The 19103-nt window shown below is 40.5% G+C and overlaps 1 protein-coding gene across 1 annotated transcript in view; it reads left to right on the forward strand.

Moving 5' to 3' along the window:
• LOC126356128 (uncharacterized) overlaps positions 1-19103 on the forward strand; it is a 160678-nt gene that overhangs the window by 74097 nt on the left and 67478 nt on the right. Inside the window, exon 4 of the mRNA XM_050006839.1 lies at positions 9588-9744. Coding sequence (XP_049862796.1) covers positions 9588-9744 — 157 coding nt within the window. The remainder of the gene's footprint in view (positions 1-9587; positions 9745-19103) is intronic.

Consider the following 19103-nt stretch of genomic DNA (forward strand, 5'->3'; position numbering starts at 1 on the left):
ACCCGAAGTGGCAACGTATTTCGGACTCCATCTTTAAAATGTAGGTCTTCCTACAGAGTTTGTAAATGTACGTCTTCCTACAGAGTTTGTAGGGTGAATTCATATTGTAAACTGTGGATTACTCGTTATAGCAAACAAGGGTATAATGCTGCAACATTTATATTACGTCTTCAGGAGTGGCACTTTTGCGCACTGCTTATGGGGTTGTCATTTGGTTAATGTGTTTGAAGTGACGATCATTTATTTTTATCATGCTCGGGATTTGATTTGGAAAAGTTACGCTTTAATCGCTAATACCATAGCTAGTTGTGGTCTTATGGCAAAGTAAGATTTTCGTCGTGACTCCTTGGACTCGCGACGTGGGAAATCCGTTGTAATGACAATTGGTTTTATGCTGGTGAGAGTTGTGACACAATAAGAAATAATCGTTCATGTAGTTTTTCATAATATGTCTGCTGAATCTGATGATGATGACTCCGAAGAAGAAGATGAAGATGACTGAGATGAGAAGAAGATGACTACTGAGCTGTAAGCAGTAAGTGTCATTTAGTTCTGCAGAAAACGTAAGGCATAAAAATCATCGGATGTACGTATTTGTGTTAGAATTTTATTACAGCTAGATAACTACACTTTTCAGTTTTATGTCTAAATCGTTTTACGTGCAGTAATATGTTCGCACACAGACGTAAAGGTGTTATGTTCTCGATTAGTGCCAAGGCGTTATATCATTATTGGCCTAGTATTTTCGTTATAAATGTCAAATGGAATAAGACGAACTACTTAAACCTAACTAACCTAAGGACAGTACACACATCTATGCCCGAGGCAGGATTCGAACGTACCGTAGCGGTCGCGCGGTTCCAGACTGAAGCGCCTAGAACCGCACGGCCACACCGGCCGGCGAATAAGACGAGAAACTAGACGCTACCGAACTCACTTCCCTTACATTTTTAAAACCGAGGGAAACCATGTTGTTCCAAGAATTGTCTGCACGCTGAAGGCCGAAGCGCATAAGATAAACACACTTGGCTACCAAGTGAACTGTACAACAGGTACCGTAGTGAAAATGTACTGGTAAAGTTCTCACGGAATCCTAATAAGTTGAGGTGTTATTGCTGTCATTTGCACAAAAATTAGTGCTCGTACGCTTGTTGATGAGAATAGAACCGAGGTAGACAGTAGCAAAATGAAGACGAAATGATGGATTCTGTCTTCAAATCATCATCTACGAACTATACTCACTCTTCAGTTGGCTGCCGTAAGATGTCAAAATGCAATTGTAATCACCATACTCAACAATATCACAGGGTGCAACGGAGTTACTGTCATATTCCATGTTGAACTGTAAAATAATCAGTTCCATTATTTCCCCTAATTTACTGCAGATCCCTTGACTGAAAATTTTTCTCACTGATTGGTAGAGAGCACATACTACACCCATACATTCCATGGAACTCAACAATTTTTTGTTAGTAGAGTTCCAGACGTATTTTAGGTCAAAATAAACTGAGCTACCTAAAACGAAATGACATTTCACATGGCAAACAGCTTGTAACTTCTAACCAGTTTTGAAACAGAACAGAAACCTTTGTGGCCCATTAACTTTAACGGATATACAATGAGTCGGAAAAAATCATGGGATACCTCCTAATACCTCCTGTTAGGCGCAGTCCATTCCTTGTGAACACAGCCCACACCATTATGGAGTCGCTACCAGCTCGCACAGTGCCTTTTCGCCAACTGAGGTCCATGGCTACGTGGGATCTGCGCCTCATTCGAACACCACCATCAGCTCTTACCAACTGAAGTCTGGACTCTTCTGACCAGGCCACCGTTTTCCAATTGTCTGGGGTCCAACTGATATGGTCACGAGCCCAGGAGAGGCGCTGCATGAGATGTGCTGTTAGCTAAGGCTTTCGCGTCGGCCGTCTGCTGCCATAGCCCATTGACGTCAAATTTCGTCGCACTGTCCTAATGGATAGATTCGTCGTACGTCCCACACTGATTTTTAAGGTTATCTCACGCAGTGTTGCTTGCCTGTTAGCACTGAGAATTATGCGCAATTGCCGCTGCTATCGGTTGTGGCCGGCCATTGTGACCGAGTGGTTCTAGGCGCTTCAGTCTGAAACCGCGCTGCTGCTACGGTCGCAGGTTCGAATCCTGCATCGGTCATGGATGTGTGTGATGTCCTTAGGTTAGTCATTTTTAAGTAGTTCTAAGTTATAGGGGACTGATGACCTCAGATGTTAAGCCACATAGTGCTTAGAGCCAAAAGAGCTATCGGTCGTCAAGTGAAGGTCGTCGGCCACTGCGTTGTCCGTGGTGAGAGGTAATGCCTGAAATTTGGTATTCTTGGAGTACTCTTGACACTGTGGATTATGGAATATTGAATTGCCTATCGATTACCGAAATGGAATGTCCATGGATCTAGCTCCCTACCATTCCGCGCTCATTTTCTGTTAATTGCCGTCGTGCGGTCGTATCACATCGGACCTTCTCACGTGGACCACCTGAGATCAAATGACAGCTCCGCCAGTGGAATGTGCTTTTATACTTCGTGTACGCTGTACTACCGCCATCTGTATGTGTGTGAATCGTCACTGTACCGAGACTTTCATGATCCCAGTGTAGCTTGTGCACAACAACGTTCCTGAAATGGACTGGCCCGTCGAGAGACTCGACATGAACTCAATGGAAAGCCTTTGGGATGAGCTAGAACGTCGACTTCGCTCAAGACCCCAGCGTCCAAATTCACTGCCTTCTGTGGTTTTGGCTCTTGATGAAAAATGGTCTATCATTCCTCCACAGATATTCGAAAATCTCACTGAAAATGTCCCCAGTAGATCTGAAGCAATCACAAGAGGAAGAGTGAACACAACCCATGTTAATATCTACTAAAAGGTGTCCGGATTCTTTTGGTCAGATATTGTATACAGGATACAGGAAGCACATTAACCTCAATGTGGCAGTTTTTAACCTTTACACACATTTGATATTGTTGGTTTAATCTGAGATTTAAATATTATCACAGGTGCGCGAAGGTTAAAAATCTCCGCAGCGAGCTTATTAATCATCTGGCAATGGAAGATTATGTGGTTTATTAGATATAAAATAAAATTATGAAAGACGTAGCCCATTTTTAGACCCAGAACATTTTGTCCAACGTATTACATGAGAGTAGATGTCACTAAAAAAGCACGATTATGAAAGGTGTCTAAAACGCCCCCTGACGTTGGTCACACGAGTACGTTATTGAAACATATTTTTTCATCAGCTGTCCATGAGCATATTTTCCTGTTTGATTACAAGACGTTTCCGAGCTATAACTCCATTTTAAAGGACTATGAGGGGAAGTTGTTGTGTTTTAACTACAGCTGCATTTTGCCTGTTTAGGAAATGACCCATCTTGAAAATCACCTCGTTGTCGTTCTGGAAATGTCTGCCACTCAGTGGAAAGAGGAACAAGTCACTGGATGCCACGTCAGGAGAATACGGTGGTGTGGCCGATTCGATAACCCAAAGAAGCAGCGTATGTGACAGTAACCTAAAAAGAAAGAGCCGGGGCGTTGTTGTGGAGCAAAAGCACCCCTTCGGACAGCTTCTGGCGGCTCTTCGCCTTGACAGTGTCTCGTTCTCTCGTCAAAAGGTTTTGGTTGTATGCTCCTGGGACGGTTTCCCTCCTTACAAGCATTATCTGTTAGCACCATACCACGGCAGTCTAATGCAAAAATAGCCTGCACCATTATGGAGCCACCACCGGCTTGCACAGTGCCTATTTGACAAATCGGCTTCGAGGCGTCACAGTGATTCACTCAGTACTCGTCTGCAATGGTGAGGCAGCTCAAGCCCCTTTTACACGATCGTCTCTCTTGTCTCAAATGATTACTTAAGAAAGTGAGTGAACTGCAGCATCCTTGGCGTTTTATTCCTATACTGAGTGCCATCTGTTTCGAGTGGTAATTTCGGTTTACACTTAAGTGCAAAAATTGTGTGTAATATGAGATCCGTTTACTGTCCAATTTGGGATCTGAATTATGGAAGTGTAGTTTTGAGGGATTATCCTTTTTACGAAAAAATCGAAATACAGTACAAAATGTAGGAATAAGCAAGAATAATAGACTTTATTGGTGACCAAAGGAGAATTCGTAGTGGACATTCTTGCCAAAGTTCGTATGGTAAATTCTTTACGCTCCAGAGAATTGAAAGACTGTGAAAAGTTTTATCTAAATATTTTGCAACATGGACGTTTATTTATTGGAGAATATGTATATACACTCAAACAAATTTTTTAAAAAAGTCGGCCTGAGTGGCCGAGCGGTTCTAGGCGCAACAATTTGGAACCGCGCGACCGCTCCGGTCGCAGGTTCGAATCCTGCCTCGGGCATGGATGTGTGTGATGTTCTTAGGTTAGTTAGGTTTGAGTAGTTCTAAGATCTAGGGGACTGATAACCTCAGCAGTTAGGTCCCATAGTGCGCAGAACCAACCACAAATTAAAAAAAAATCTAGAACGCAGTAAATAGCGCCTACTTGTTTTCTCCTTTGTGACTCGTTTTCTTGCAAAGTCCCAAAACCATCGAAAATTACCTTTCTCATAAAATAATTCTTTTTCTCTGTTCAAATAACTTACATTGAAGCAAATTTATCAATTTAGGTTCTTGTTTATCCATTATTTTTTCTCTGTAGAACGTAAATTCCATCGTGCTTTCAGGTATTTCGTCTGTCTTGTAAGACAAGGGTGGCCAGGATTTCGGCTCATGGGTCATGACCGGTTTCGTGTGCCAAAGCCCTCAGCCTCGCTTCACATTTCCCCCACCGCCACGCCGAGAAGGGGGAAGAGGGGTAATCAGTGAACACGCCGCATTTAAATGGCAGTACAATCGGACTGCATCCGACATGGTCCATATTTCACATTTCTCAACAACACAGATCACAAGCAAAATAAGTGTTCAGTACTAATTAATTATATTTGGTGCATTGAAGAGACAGTTTAATTTTTGTCTGGTGCAAACTGTCGACATGCGGACGGACGCAGACAATTTCAGAGTCACGTAATTGTGACTTATTTAGTTTCATAATCGAAACAAGTTTTCTCACAGAAATATGCTGATCGAAATACTCTAGCACTTTAGAAACCTAATTATGGAGACTTGAAAATCCACCTGAGAGAAGCAATGTAGATATTCTGGACCGTTCTAACGTAAAATGATTCGTAGGGAAAACTAGTTTTACTTTGCAGGTCAATTAGTTACATCTGCACATGCACATGGGCGCTTTCAACTGAAACGGCAAACAGTCTTGAAAACAGATGTAAAATTGACAGTGTCCTCAAAAGCTTTATAAAAGTATCGTTGTAATTCTTACAAGACCACAACAAATACGTTTTCTTTAACGCCAGTAAAATAAGGGAACTGGATTGTCTCCATCAGATTATCTTTTTAAATGCATTCCCATCAAACCAGAAAGAAGTTACCTAGCAGTGCCTTACTGTGGGCAGTGAGCAGTCAAGTCCACTCAAAATGCGAAGTCTGCAATCCATTCCGGATGTTCTAATTTTCGTTTCTGCGCTCCTTTTTCCTTCATAAATTCAACAGTAGCGATATTTGAATCGAAAAACGTTACAGGCATGCACCTTCACTTAACCTACGTAATATATGAAATATCCATACTCTTCATTCATTTCCATTAAAACCGGTTGCAGCTGTAAATGGAATAAACGTTGCGAATTTAGAAAATTTTACTATTTGCATCATTGATTTTTTTCAATGCTCCATACCTGCAAATTTAGCACAAAGTCCTTCTTGATGTTCAGAACAATTTCTTCAAATTCTCCACACCTCCAACTTTAGCACAAAGTGTTCCATGATGTGCAGAACAATGAATCTCGTTTGTAGATCATTCTAATTTTTTGCTCTATCATTGTCATTTAAAAGTTTCAAGTCTTTCTCCGTGGTACTATAATGTCGTTTCGTAGCAAATAAGCAGTGCCCGTCTGTTACGCGAATTGAGAATTCTTTTACCTCTCTTCTGTCATTCCCATTCATTGTAAAGGATTGTGACGATAGACCACTAGCTGTCTCTTTTTGTGCAAACAGCCACAGGACCTGTGACCGTCCTTCGTACCACAAACAGAATAGGTTAAATTTCGATTGCAGCAGAAGCTGCCAAAGTTCCTGCTTCTGTGCATGCGCAGTGTGTAGTGTAATCGGAAATTTAGAGCTCCACACTCGGCAATATCTAAAGATCGTTGAAGCCCTGCACACACTCGCGTCGTGGTTTGTTGCTCATTTCCACGCAGGCGCAAAAGGCGTACGCACTTTACGCACTTTAAGTAGTCGATTTTGACCAGAAAGTCATCTGAAACGGGCTTAACGAAGTCATCTGGAATGGTTTGGCACGGCTGCAACATTTCTGCTACTGTTTTTGTTCCGATGGGCCTTTGAACGTGCGTGGGTAGTCGCAGAAGCCGGCGTGCAAGATGCTGAAAACTGGTCCATTGCGATAAGACGGTCTTCCAACAGCACTTCTCCTGCGATAATCTGTTCTTCACTGAGGTATGCTGTGCCACGTTCTTCTTCGTCATTCAGACTTGTACTGCTCACAATGCAAGAGTCTGCGTCACACTGCCACTGTATCTTATGATGGTGTAGTGCTTCCTACTGAAGAAAGAACACGCGTAGAAGAACGAGCTCCAAGTTCGTGGTCGAAGCTTGAGTTTTTCGAGATGATAATTCAAAATTCTTGACTCTCCATCGTATTTCTCCCAGAAGAAAAAGAATGACCTTAAGCACTATGGGACTTAACATCTGAGGCTATCAGTCCCCTAGACTTAGAACTACTTAAACCTAACTAACCTGAGGACATCACCCACATCCATGCCCGAGGCAGGATTCGAATCTGCGACCGCGGCAGGAGCGCGGTTTCCGGACTGAAACGCCTAGAATCGCGCAGAAGACTTGCATCGTTTGCACCTGATATTGTTTTACGTTTTCCAAGCTGATTAACAAGAAGAATCATGTTTGTACATCCAAGAAAATATCGATCATAACCTTTTCGGCAGACGAAGTCGATTCTGTTCTATTTTGTGTAGGCACTTGCTTCCACCCAATACCTAGATTGTTGATTATTTTCTGGCGTGAAGAGATACGTCTCACGTTAGCCTACAGTGACACTTCAGCACGAAAATCGATTGGATTCTCTAATCAGCTTTAAATATTGCCGAGAAATTTGTTGTAGCATTCTCATGAATCCAAGCAGATCTATGTTAAATGTCCCTATCCTTTAAAACATTCCTCATGGGTGCTCTCCCTTCTCAGCCTCCTAACACGTCAACTATTTCATATACCTTTAATCGCCGTTATTCTATTGACATTTTGCGCTCATTCTCATATGCCGTTATACTTCTAGTATGTCCTCTAGGTGGCTCATTTTCAAATGGTGTATGGCTGCGTTTCAATTTAGGCGCCCAATTTTTAACTCTTGAAAATAAAGTAGAAGACACCTTGTAACAGTCGGCCAACTTCGTATGAATTTTCTGGAGCGGTTAATCGTAAAAAAAAAAAAAAAAATCCCGACAAGTTACTCCAGTTTACAAATTTAAATGCAATACAACACGACCCCACCATTTTAAAACTTCATAGGAACAAAGTTCTTCCTCTAATGCCGTTGTCACTTAATTTACATTATTCCTAAGCATATACCACATAAAAAATTAATGATATCAATGCCTCCTCTGTTGCCGAAGCCAAGATATTTTCACTTTGTCTTAATTCATCTTGTTGTTCAAACTCTCTTTTTGTCCACTTTGCTTTCAGATATATAATTGTGGGAGACAGTTCTGCTCTCAGCAAACACGATTTGCAGGCAATACAGAAGGTTAAACAGTCGGGAGTATGGGTAATGCATGTTATAAGCCAAAATCACAAAAATTTGCCGATGGCAATATGTGCATCACGGCTTGCTCGTCATCAACTGGCTCGAGAACAACATTAACCATTCCTATCTTGTATCGTTACAGGTAACGAGAAACGGCGTCTTTATGCTAACACAAGGAAGAGAAAGTGATGGTTAAGCCCAAACAAAACAGCAACTCCCCGAAGAAAGACCTGCATGCATCCACGGAAGTGTAATGCCTGTGGTTGAACAGCAACTGTGTGGTACTACGAGTTGCTTCTCTGAGGAGTAACCATCACTGCTGACATTTACTGTCAACAGCTTAGACGTCTTGCAGACGCATTCCAAGGGCAAGGACTAGGAAGAGTACGTGAAGTGATGCTACACCACGTTAACGCCCGTCGCCATTCTGCTAGACTATCAAAAAACATTACCATCAGATGGGATGGGAAGACAGTTCGCACCTGAGATTTTCACTTGCACCGCTCTTTCGAACAACCTTCAAGGAACTTCCTTTCCGGATGAAAACGCGCTCCGAAAATACTTGGAGGAGTTCTTCACCTAAAAACCAATGGCAGAATCGAAAAGTTAGCCCAGCGTTGGGAAACTGCTGTAAATAGTGGAGGAGAATATATTATTGATGACTACAGTCTCTGTTATGTGTATCTGTTATATTTATTAAACTTATGGAAAAACTTATGCACCAACCCAATAACTCTGTGTGAGCCGATAAAGGGTTGGGAGACGAACCGACTGGACTGAGTCTCGAAAAGATACTATAAGCTAAACAACAGCAAAAGTAAAACGGAGGTAAGGGAATGCAGGCGAATAAAATCAGATAATGTTAACGGAATCGTATTAGGAAATGAGACAGAGAAAGTAGTCAGTGAGTTTTGCTATCTGCGCTGCAAAATAACTGTCAGTGTTCGAAGTAGATACGATATAAACCATATATTGGCAGTAGCAAGAAATGTGTTAAAAAAATGAATTTCTTGACACCGAGCCGGCCGCGGTGGCCGAGTGGTTCTAGGCACTTCAGTCCGGAACCGCGCGCCTGCTACGGTCGCAGGTTCGAATCCTGCCTCAGGCATGGATGTGTGTGTTGTCCTTAGGTTAGTTAGGTTTAAGTAGTTCTAAGTCTAGGGGACTGATGACCTCAGATGTTAAATCCCATAATGCTTAGAACCATTTGAACAATTTTTTTTATGTAGACACCGAATACAAAACTTAATGTTATGGTGTCTTTTTTGAAGATATTTGTCTGGAGTGTAGCCTTCTATGGAAGTGAAAAGTTGACGATAAACAATGCAGACAGGAAGACACCAGAAGCGTTTGGCATGGGTACTTTAGTAGAATGCTGAAAATTAGATGAGTGGATCTAATAGGTACTGAACCGAATTGTGGAGAAACAAATTTAGGGTACAACTTGACAAAAAGAAGGGATCGGTTGACAGGACATATCCTGAGGCATCAAGGAATCGTATTCAAGCAGGTTCAGATAGGTGTAAACTGCGGCAGTTATGCAGGCGTGAACAGGCTTGCACAGGATAGACTGGTGTGGACAACCACAGCGAGGAGGAGTTTTCACACCAGTCTAGAGTTAACTGCTGGCCACACACTTTGTCAGAGAATATGTATGCGCCATACTGCATTATTGGAAATAGTGTGAAAATAAAATCTTGATTTTTGATTACAGGCATGGTGGAGGCTCGAGCGCTGAACGAGCTAACGCATAGAGTGACGTCAGCTCTGGATGCTTTCACCGGCCGCAGCGGTGAGCAGTGCAGTGACGCATGGAGCTGCAGGTTGCAGAGGACATTCCAGGAAATCGACCGTCGAACCAGCATACCCAGGTCAGTGACTGCGCACGGCGGCTGTTTACAGTTGCTCATTCCTTTGGGGAGAGTCACAGAGCGGGCTCACGCTCTTCCCGTTTCTGTCAGTTCCAACGCTTCCATCAGCGCCGACTTCATGGCGATAAGCATTCGACTTCTCCCGAACTTCAGCTTTTAACTCTGGTTGACCATTCAGTGTTCAACATATAATCCCATTCACACAATCGCTCATCAGATTTTACCAGCTTTAAATCACAAAATTAGATTTGTCTGTATTTTCCGTGATCTACCCAGAGTATGTGACTACGTAAATCACAAACTTCGTTAGCAAAATTGATGTTTTGCGGTACTACCGATGTAGCTAACAAGTGGTTTACGTCATAGTTAGCAAGAAACATGTGAAATATTTCTAACTGGACAGATGCCACTGAAGAAGTTCTACGAGGTTCAGTCTTAGATTCGTTCTGGTACTCATACAAGAAAACGGGTTTTTAATGCACATTGAACAGAATTAGTTCTTTTTACAGGTAACGTGAGTATTTTAATCAGTCCTAATAGACACAGAGCAACAAAGGCAATGAAAAATGACATGGTTAAAGCAATTTCTGACTTATTTTCTCATTTCTTGAAATGATCTCTATTTTAAAATATGAAAGAATAATCGTTATTGCACAGAAACCGTTGCACATTAATCATAAATTTATTGTTTGATCAAGAGATAATAAGACTAGATTCCAAATCTTAGGGTATTCATATTTATCAGAACTGTAATAATAAATAAAAGTGAGAAAACTTACGAGCCTCTTAGGCAACTCAGTTTAGCTATTTTTCCAATTCGTGGCACTGCAAATCTTGGTGAGCAGCAAGTAAGTATGTTAACATCATCTGCTTATGCCTTTAGGCAGCAGTGTCGTCTGAAATTATATTCTATGGTAATACGGTTTTAAGAAAGGAAGTTTGCTGTAAGAATATATCACGTAAGTAAATTCTCTCGATGTAGATGGTACATTACAGTCCGAAGGAATTTCGGTGTCCGTAACTAAAACAACAGAAAAATGTCACCTTCGTGATTTTATTAACATCGATTTTAATTCAGAAACGGCTGAATGATGATGCTACAAACACCTCTGATCATATTTATGTTTATATGAAGTCCTTGATAAACAGCGAAGTTAAATTAGAAAGAAGACGTAACTTTCTTCTGAGAAACATTTTCCACAAAAGAATTTATGTTTAGAATTTTTTTAGCTTATGTAAGACTTACATACTTCCTTACTCTATTAAGCGAAATATTTTTTTATTGTTATGTAAACTCATATGTGAATGGCCATCCTGCAGCCACATAGAAGTACGACTGACATTAAATAACATGTAGTTTGTTCATTCGGCATCATAGTAGTACATCACAGATATAGTCAATGGAAAATTTAACTAAACCTTTCGGTTGCTCACTCTGCAGAAGCTAATAGGCTAAGAAAGTTTAAAAAGTTATAGCAACTTTTCTGATCCTGTACCATTCAGGCTGAAGATGTAGAGTGTCTTCCGCAAATCGGCATCTGTTTTCCTCTTTCACCTCGTAATATCTACAGCAGAAAGAAGCAACTGCATCACCAAGGTTTTGCGTTTAATTCTGTTATTGCCAATAACTACCCAAGATTTAGTCAAAGTCATTGATAGAACCGACCTATCAGTACACAGCCTCAGATTCGTTTTGTCCTTCTTTCGTTGACTTTTTTTCATTAATATCAACTTCTTCGAAAGATGAGAAGTTGTAAACGCGGAACGATGAGAGGTTGTAAAAGCGGTACGTAATACTCTTGGCTCTTTTATTATGAGTGAAAATTTGTGGTTAAATTACGATGGGCTTCAAAATGCCTTGAAATCTGTTGATTTGGGAAGTTCAAAATTTTACTTTGTGCAGTACAAATAGAACTCATGGCAATTAATTGAATTAGGAGAATGCGAAAGCATCAGAATAAACGTCTCACTGTTCACATAATTTCGTACTGTAGCGGAGCCTATTCAGCACAGTTACCTTACGCGTCAAACTGAGATTGTCTGTACTTTCTATAGTGCCCTACATCCTACACACAGCTCTGTTCGCGATGGTTTCAGACTCGTCGTGCCAAAATGAACGGAAAATTAAATTGAAATAAATACAAAATCAAACAGAATTGAAGTTGGTAAAACTGAGACTAGTGACGTACCAAAAAAGACGAAGAAAGTAGCAGTGTTCAAAGAAATTGTATACAAAAGGATGAAGTCCGTGCTTGCAAGGAATGCGGAAGAACTGTCTCCTTTGACTTCTACGATGGGAATACACTTTTGTCATATCGAATATTATTGTTTCCTTGCGGTATACGAAATGGTGTAACACAAATTTTGTATATTAGTTTTGTTGACATTTTTTTCGCTAAAGCATACAATGTTTGAATAAAACGGAACAAAAGAGCGGAGACATTGACAACGGCTCACATTTATTAGACGTTCGTAATTTTTTAATATTCATGTTTTCCCGGAAGACACGAAATTACATAACCTTCATATTCGTTGGAGGTGCGCCCTCCCCCCAGTCTTTTTTCTTTTTCTCTGAATTTGATATGCAGTCATATCAAACCAAATCTGCAAGGACTCGTGCAACAAAACAAACATTGTCAATAAACGCTAAAATTGTTACTATAATTCAGTTATAAAAGCCTATGTACGCTATATGGATTAATATATTGTGACACTGAAAGTAGGGGAAACACAACGAAGAGAAAGAAAGAAATAACAATGTTTCGTATAATTCTGTGAGCGAAAACAGAAAGAATCAAAGTTATATATTGATAAACTACAAAGGACACAGGAGAAATATCCGGGAACCCTCACGCTCAATCCAAAACAAACGTTCTTCACATTCCGTGCAAGTGCAAATTTTTCAGAATTTAAGTAGCATAAAGATCAGAAATCGGAGCATCAGTGGTTTGCAAACATGTTTGACTATATCGGATGAAGACATTCAAAATAGAGAAAAATGCAGAAGGAATCTGATATATTTTGAGGTTGTTGTACAGAAGTATCAGAGAAGACAAATGTGAGAACACTAAAACACAGGCTACTGCGAAGTAAGCCAGAGGAACTGCAATAGAAAGATTAAATCATGAATATTTGTTATACCTCTGCATGAGTTTTCAGGCTTCGAATCAAAAGAAGTTGTTAATAATATAAAGTTGTTTATTATATTAAAATATCGGCGAGTGGAGTACTTGGTTCCCCTCTGTAATATTTTCCACGTTGCTACATTTTGAAATTTCGGCGGGAGGAAAGATCTGCGATGATATGGCAAAGATAATGCTCTCTTTCAAAGTTGCTCATATTCAGCAGAACGAAGTGTTCAATAAGACCAAATTGCCACACATTTTATTCGGTGTGATTAAATGCTGATCCCAGCCTAAATAAATAAAAATCAAATACCGATAAGTGAGATGATGAACGGAATCAAAGAAGATACCTATGGTCTGAGCATTCAAATGCGCAAAAAAGAATTTTTGTTGTGGACGTACATTGTATCCGAAGTCACGTGACTGTGTACTTACTGATGAAAAGTAGTCGTATTTATTTGCATCTATAGCAGCAACGATTAACCACAGTTGTTATTACTAGTGTGTGACAATAGGGCAAGTACATGTATTAGTAAGGGTTCTGGCTTAGCAAAACATATAAGCAAACAGAGTTATACTGATGTGAAGTGACAATTCCTGTTTGATGTTGGTGACGTGCACAGTACACTATGATTGAATTTTCTCATTTTGAGAGTATTGAAGGGCAACCTGTTTAATTGTAAAAAACCATTCAGCAGCAAAGATCGCATAAAACATTTCTGTATTTAAGACAAGCGGTCTCAACAGACATTTGCTGTCATCTTCAGGTCTTAAAACTCTTTTCGTGAGTTGTATCCTATGCGTCAGTTAAAGTGGATTGGCACTGTTTACTTTAGAATATGTCCAGCATACGTTAACAGTTGTACTTTTGTGTACCGTGTTTGTATGATGTAACACGCTTCTGTGAGAAATATGTAAATGGACACAGCTTTTTGCACAAGGTGCTTTATGTTTATTTATTTTAGCGATGACAGACTGTTTATAATTTGCTGATTTTTATCCACTTGACATCTTGTGCGTGAGGTTAAGGATAAAATGAACATGTTTTACAACAAAAAGTGTTTTAAGAGCTGAAGATGGCAGGAAATGTCTGTTGAGACCGGTTGTCTTAAATAAAGAAATATTTTATGCCATCTTGGCTGTTGAATGGTTTTTGTAGAACAGAATCACCGCAAGACACTCCTGTTGCGTGAGCGGAGGAGACAAAGAAAACACTTCACAGTCGATCAAATAACTCTAGACAGCAAAATCTGTGTCAGGTGTCTACTTATTTTATTATGTTCTGATCTAGGACGTTTAGCATATTTTAAAAGACAATGTGATCATCATTTTTAAATTACGTATGTAGCTGTTGAAAGCCATAGTACGTAAGCTTATGAGGCGTAACTGTGAAAATTTTTTTCTGGCTTTTTCTCTCATACCAAGAAAGGAAGAAAGAAATTTAAAAAAAAGAAAAACTAATCAATCAAATGTTTTGTGAAGTGGTTTGTCTATCAAAAGTAAGAACTAAATAGATTAGAAAAACATTTATCGAACCTTATTTGCTGTACATGCTTTCGAGAACCATTCAAAGGGACGTCAATCTATTTGTAGTTTATTTCTTAGTTTTACACAAAATAACTGACCGACTAGTAAAGCTAGGCCTTGAAACGATAAAATTGTTGATACCTCATTTGTCTTCCTAGTGTCTGCTGCTCTCGAAATGGCGTAAATCTAGTACTTTATATGAAGGAAGCCATTTTGAAAGTCAAACATAATAACAATGCAATTTTTTGAGGCAACGCCTTGAAGAGATCTCATTTGCCTTCCTAGAGCCTTCTGTTCTCCAGATGCCCTGAATTTATTAGCTGATTCGAAGGAAGCCTTTAGATAAACATTACACCAGCGTAACTTTTTACCCGCAAAATAGCTATGCCTTGAAGTGAGCACCGTTTTTAGACGTCGTTAGCGGCAAATGTTCATGAAAGATTTCAATTTCCCTCAAATCACGTTAACTTTTTCCTGAATTATCCTAAATACTTTCAAAGAATTAAATATTTTTTTCGAAAACTATGCCTAACGCTTGTTTGATACTCCGTTTCCAACTCCATGAAAATTCTATAAAAATTCGGTCAACAATTTTCCTCCAAATCAACAATTTAACTTTTTATTAATTATCCTGATTGCTTTCAAGCAAATGAACCTGTATTAGCAAAAGTAGACCTTACGCTCGCTAATTTGACACCGCATTTGTATATTTCCCACTTTTCGTTTGGCTATGAAAATTCGGACTAAAAGCCACCGTTTAATTTAGCAAGGAACATCTAAGGCGGAGATATTCTCTTACTAAGTTTCAGCCAGGTTTTACCAAAGTAAATTGTTTTTCTGTACTATAATAAGAATTTAGCTATTGCACATACACTTAAGATTAAATTAAGGAAGTGACGGATGCTTTGTATAGAACATTGTTCGCGTCATGCATCAAGCACGCATACTGATGATAATTGTTGCTGAAATGTAGGAACGTTCGTCTAATGGGAAGCAGTCTTTCAAGCCAAATGAAAATGTTCAGCCCTAACATCATCATAGGTAATAGTTTACTTTAAGGAGAATAATCACTCTTAATCGTAGAATCTGTTTGTCGCCTAGATGCTTTGCTTTTTCTTGTCCTTTTTCGTGCAGACGCCGTTTCTCAGGCCTGATACACGTTGCGTGTATCCTGCAGGATTACCAAGGATACTCTTCAAGCAACTTATTCAATCGCGGATGGCAGATAACTACTATAAGCCGACAGCAGCTATCTTTATGTAAGATAGAACAAATTCGACAGTATTTAATTAAATTACTTTCCGATAACCAGTCACCTTTCGTGATGTTCTTAGATCATGTCTGAGCTCTAGAACTAAAATCCGTGGCACTTTGCGACTTGAATAAAGCGGACTCCCTGTCATATGAGCAAACACGCACACCGAAAAAAAAGTCGTTATTCAGAGACAAAAAGAGATCAAAAGTTTCTTCACATATGCTATAACTAGTTGAAAGCACACGTCGTTGACTGGACCCCGCAGAGCGACCAAATTGCGAATATGTTGATTATGACGTTTCATCTACATCTACATCTACATGACTACTCTGCAATTCACATTTAAGTGCTTGGCAGAGGGTTCATCGAACCACAATCATACTATCTCTCTACTATTCCACTCCCGAACAGCGAGCGGGAAAAACGAACACCTAAACCTTTCTGTTCGATCTCTGATTTCTCTTATTTTATTTTGATGATCATTCCTACCTATGTAGGTTGGGCTCAACAAAATATTTTCGCATTCGGAAGAGAAAGTTGGTGACTGAAATTTCGTAAGAAGGTCTCGCCGCGACGAAAAACGTCTATGCTGTAATGACTTCCATCCCAACTCGCTTACCATATCTGCCACACTCTCTCCCCTATAACGCGATAATACAAAACGAGCTGCCCTTTTTTGCACCCTTTCGATGTCCTCCGCCAATCCCACCTGGTAAGGATCCCACACCGCGCAGCAATATTCTAACAGAGGACGAACGAGTGTAGTGTAAGCTGTCTCTTTAGTGGACTTGTTGCATCTGCTAAGTGTCCTGCCAATGAAACGCAACCTTTGGCTCGCCTTCCCGACAATATTATCTATGTGGTCCTTCCAACTGAAGTTGTTCGTAATTTTAACACCCAGGTACTTAGTTGAATTGACAGCCTTGAGAATTGTACTATTTATCGAGTAATCGAATTCCAACGGATTTCTTTTGGAACTCATGTGGATCATCTCACACTTTTCGTTATTTAGCGTCAACTGCCACCTGACACACCATACAGCAATCTTTTCTAAATCGCTTTGCAGCTGATACTGGTCTTCGGATGACCTTACTAGACGGTAAATTACAGCATCATCTGCGAACAGTCTAAGAGAACTGCTCAGATTGTCACCCAGGTCATTTATATAGATCAGGAACAGTAGAGGTCCCAGGACGCTTCCCTGGGGAACACCTGATATCACTTCAGTTTTACTCAATGATTTGCCGTCTATTACTACGAACTGCGACCTTCCTGACAGGAAATCACGAATCCAGTCGCACAACTGAGACGATACCCCATAGCTCCGCAGCTTGATTAGAAGTCGCTTTCAGTAATTCACAGACGCTTCCTGTGGAGTTGAGACCGGATGATTTAGCGGGACGGTCGAGATGCACTAGACTGTCTCAGTATTCGTCAAACGAGGGATTTATGCGTGCAGCACTGTGAAACAAAGGTCTTGTTGTTTATGGGAACTAATGTATTTTAGTGTGACGTATAACAAAGAACATATACATTTGCTCACCACAGATGATCAATTTGAAATAAAAGAAAAAGGGCTGTATTCGTTGAGAACACTTTCTTTTCAAAGAATTATGTTTTATTATGATATTATTTACCATTTCCTTGGTTGGAGCGAAGCAAACACATTGATTATGGCATTGAAGTCAAATTCAGTATCTTATTGTATCGACGAAATAACTGAATTTGACGGCCTGGTACGCCTATGCTCGATCTTAAGTATAGTCTTATCACCTTTCATTTGCTGAAACTGGGCTCATAAGATGCTGCAGGCACTAGAATTGTCATACATTTCTTCAAACCTGTTTCAATGTTTAGAAAAGCATCTCGTAAATCATACTTTGCAAAATAAATCTTCAGTGTAGGCAAACGGGAAAATGTGTCTGTGCTCTTTATCAGCTCTTTCTACTTGAGTTTGAAAGCCGCTTCTTCTTTAACTAGTTCAGTTGTATCGATTTATTTGCTACATTTGCGACCAAAATCTACCGTATATTTTTCAAAATAAGATACGTAACTCTTATTTAAGGCGTTACCGCCAGGAAATTAAAGTGAGATGAAATGATGCGATACGTACGAAATCTTTCACCCATTTTACTAGCTACACTACTCTTCATTAAAATTGCTACCCCACGAAGACCCCACGAAGATGACGTGCTACAGACGTGAAATTTAACCAACAGGAAGAATATGCTGGGATATGCAAATGATTAGCTTTTCAGAGCATTCACACAAGCTTGGCGCCGGTGGCGACACCTACAACGTGCTGACATGTAGTCCCCCCTTAATTAAGGGGAATGCATGAATTGTCCCATTCGAAAAGACAAGACTCGATTCCTTCCTGTTCCTTGTTCAGTAGGACCTCATGCGTCATTTCTAATATCCACGTCGCCCTCGGAACTTAAATACTAATGCACCTACACGTCTCCTTTCTTCCTTAGTTTATCCCACAGTAGCAGTGTCCGCTTGTTGACATATCTGCCCCCATTTCGGTCTGTCAAGGGCATCTCCATAGGTGGCGTTGATGAATTCCATATCCTTCTTGATACGGTCCATCCATCTTGCCTTGGGTCAGTCACGAGGTCACCGACCATTTAAGTCCTGGTGCATAATTGTTCTTGCCACTGAGTCTGCTTCACTGCACATGACGTGTCCTCACCATTTTAACCTGCTTTCCCGTAGTTTGTCTGAGATGGGTGCAACTCCAAGTCGCCGTCGAACGTCGACATTTGTTGCACGGTCAAGACAGGTAAGCCTAAGGGACTATCGGAGAATTCGCAGTTCCATCATTCGTTACCGTTGACCAACACTCCGACCCTTAAGGTGCGACTGAGCGTACTACAGGCCTACAAACCTTTGACTTAGGGCATGCGGCGCCATTTCATCCAAGCTGTGTGAACACGGGCACGCACATCCGGTAGAATTACATCATCACTGCATACGAGTGAGCTAAGATATTAGAATTTTTCCACTTTCTTCAGGTCTTCTCCTCTGACTCCAATGGTTCCATCGATTTGAATACCCCCACCATCTATTCTGTCTTCTTGTTACTCAGTCGGAGGCCAAATTTGCCGAGTCGTTGATTCCACTGGTGCTCTGTCTAACCAAAAGCATCCGGACATCCCAGCATAAAGCGCAGTTGACCACCAGATGTCACGAGAGGCGGACCCGCCAGTATAAAACGAGCCGAGGAGTACTGTGGTGTCTGTCAGTAGAGAAGCAGTGACAGCAGACTGGGTAGGTCAGGAGAGCTCAGTGATTTCAAACGTGAACTGGTCACTGAATGTCAGCTCAGTAACGAATCCCTCAGGGACATTTCACCTCTTCTAAAGCTGCCCAGGTCGACGTCAACGTGAAGTGAAAACGCGAATGAGCAAACACAGCTAATCTAAGACCAGAAAGACCTCATTTACTGA

This window comes from Schistocerca gregaria, chromosome 1 (genome assembly GCF_023897955.1).
Source record: "Schistocerca gregaria isolate iqSchGreg1 chromosome 1, iqSchGreg1.2, whole genome shotgun sequence".
In the NCBI taxonomy this organism is placed as follows: Eukaryota; Metazoa; Arthropoda; class Insecta; order Orthoptera; family Acrididae; genus Schistocerca; species Schistocerca gregaria.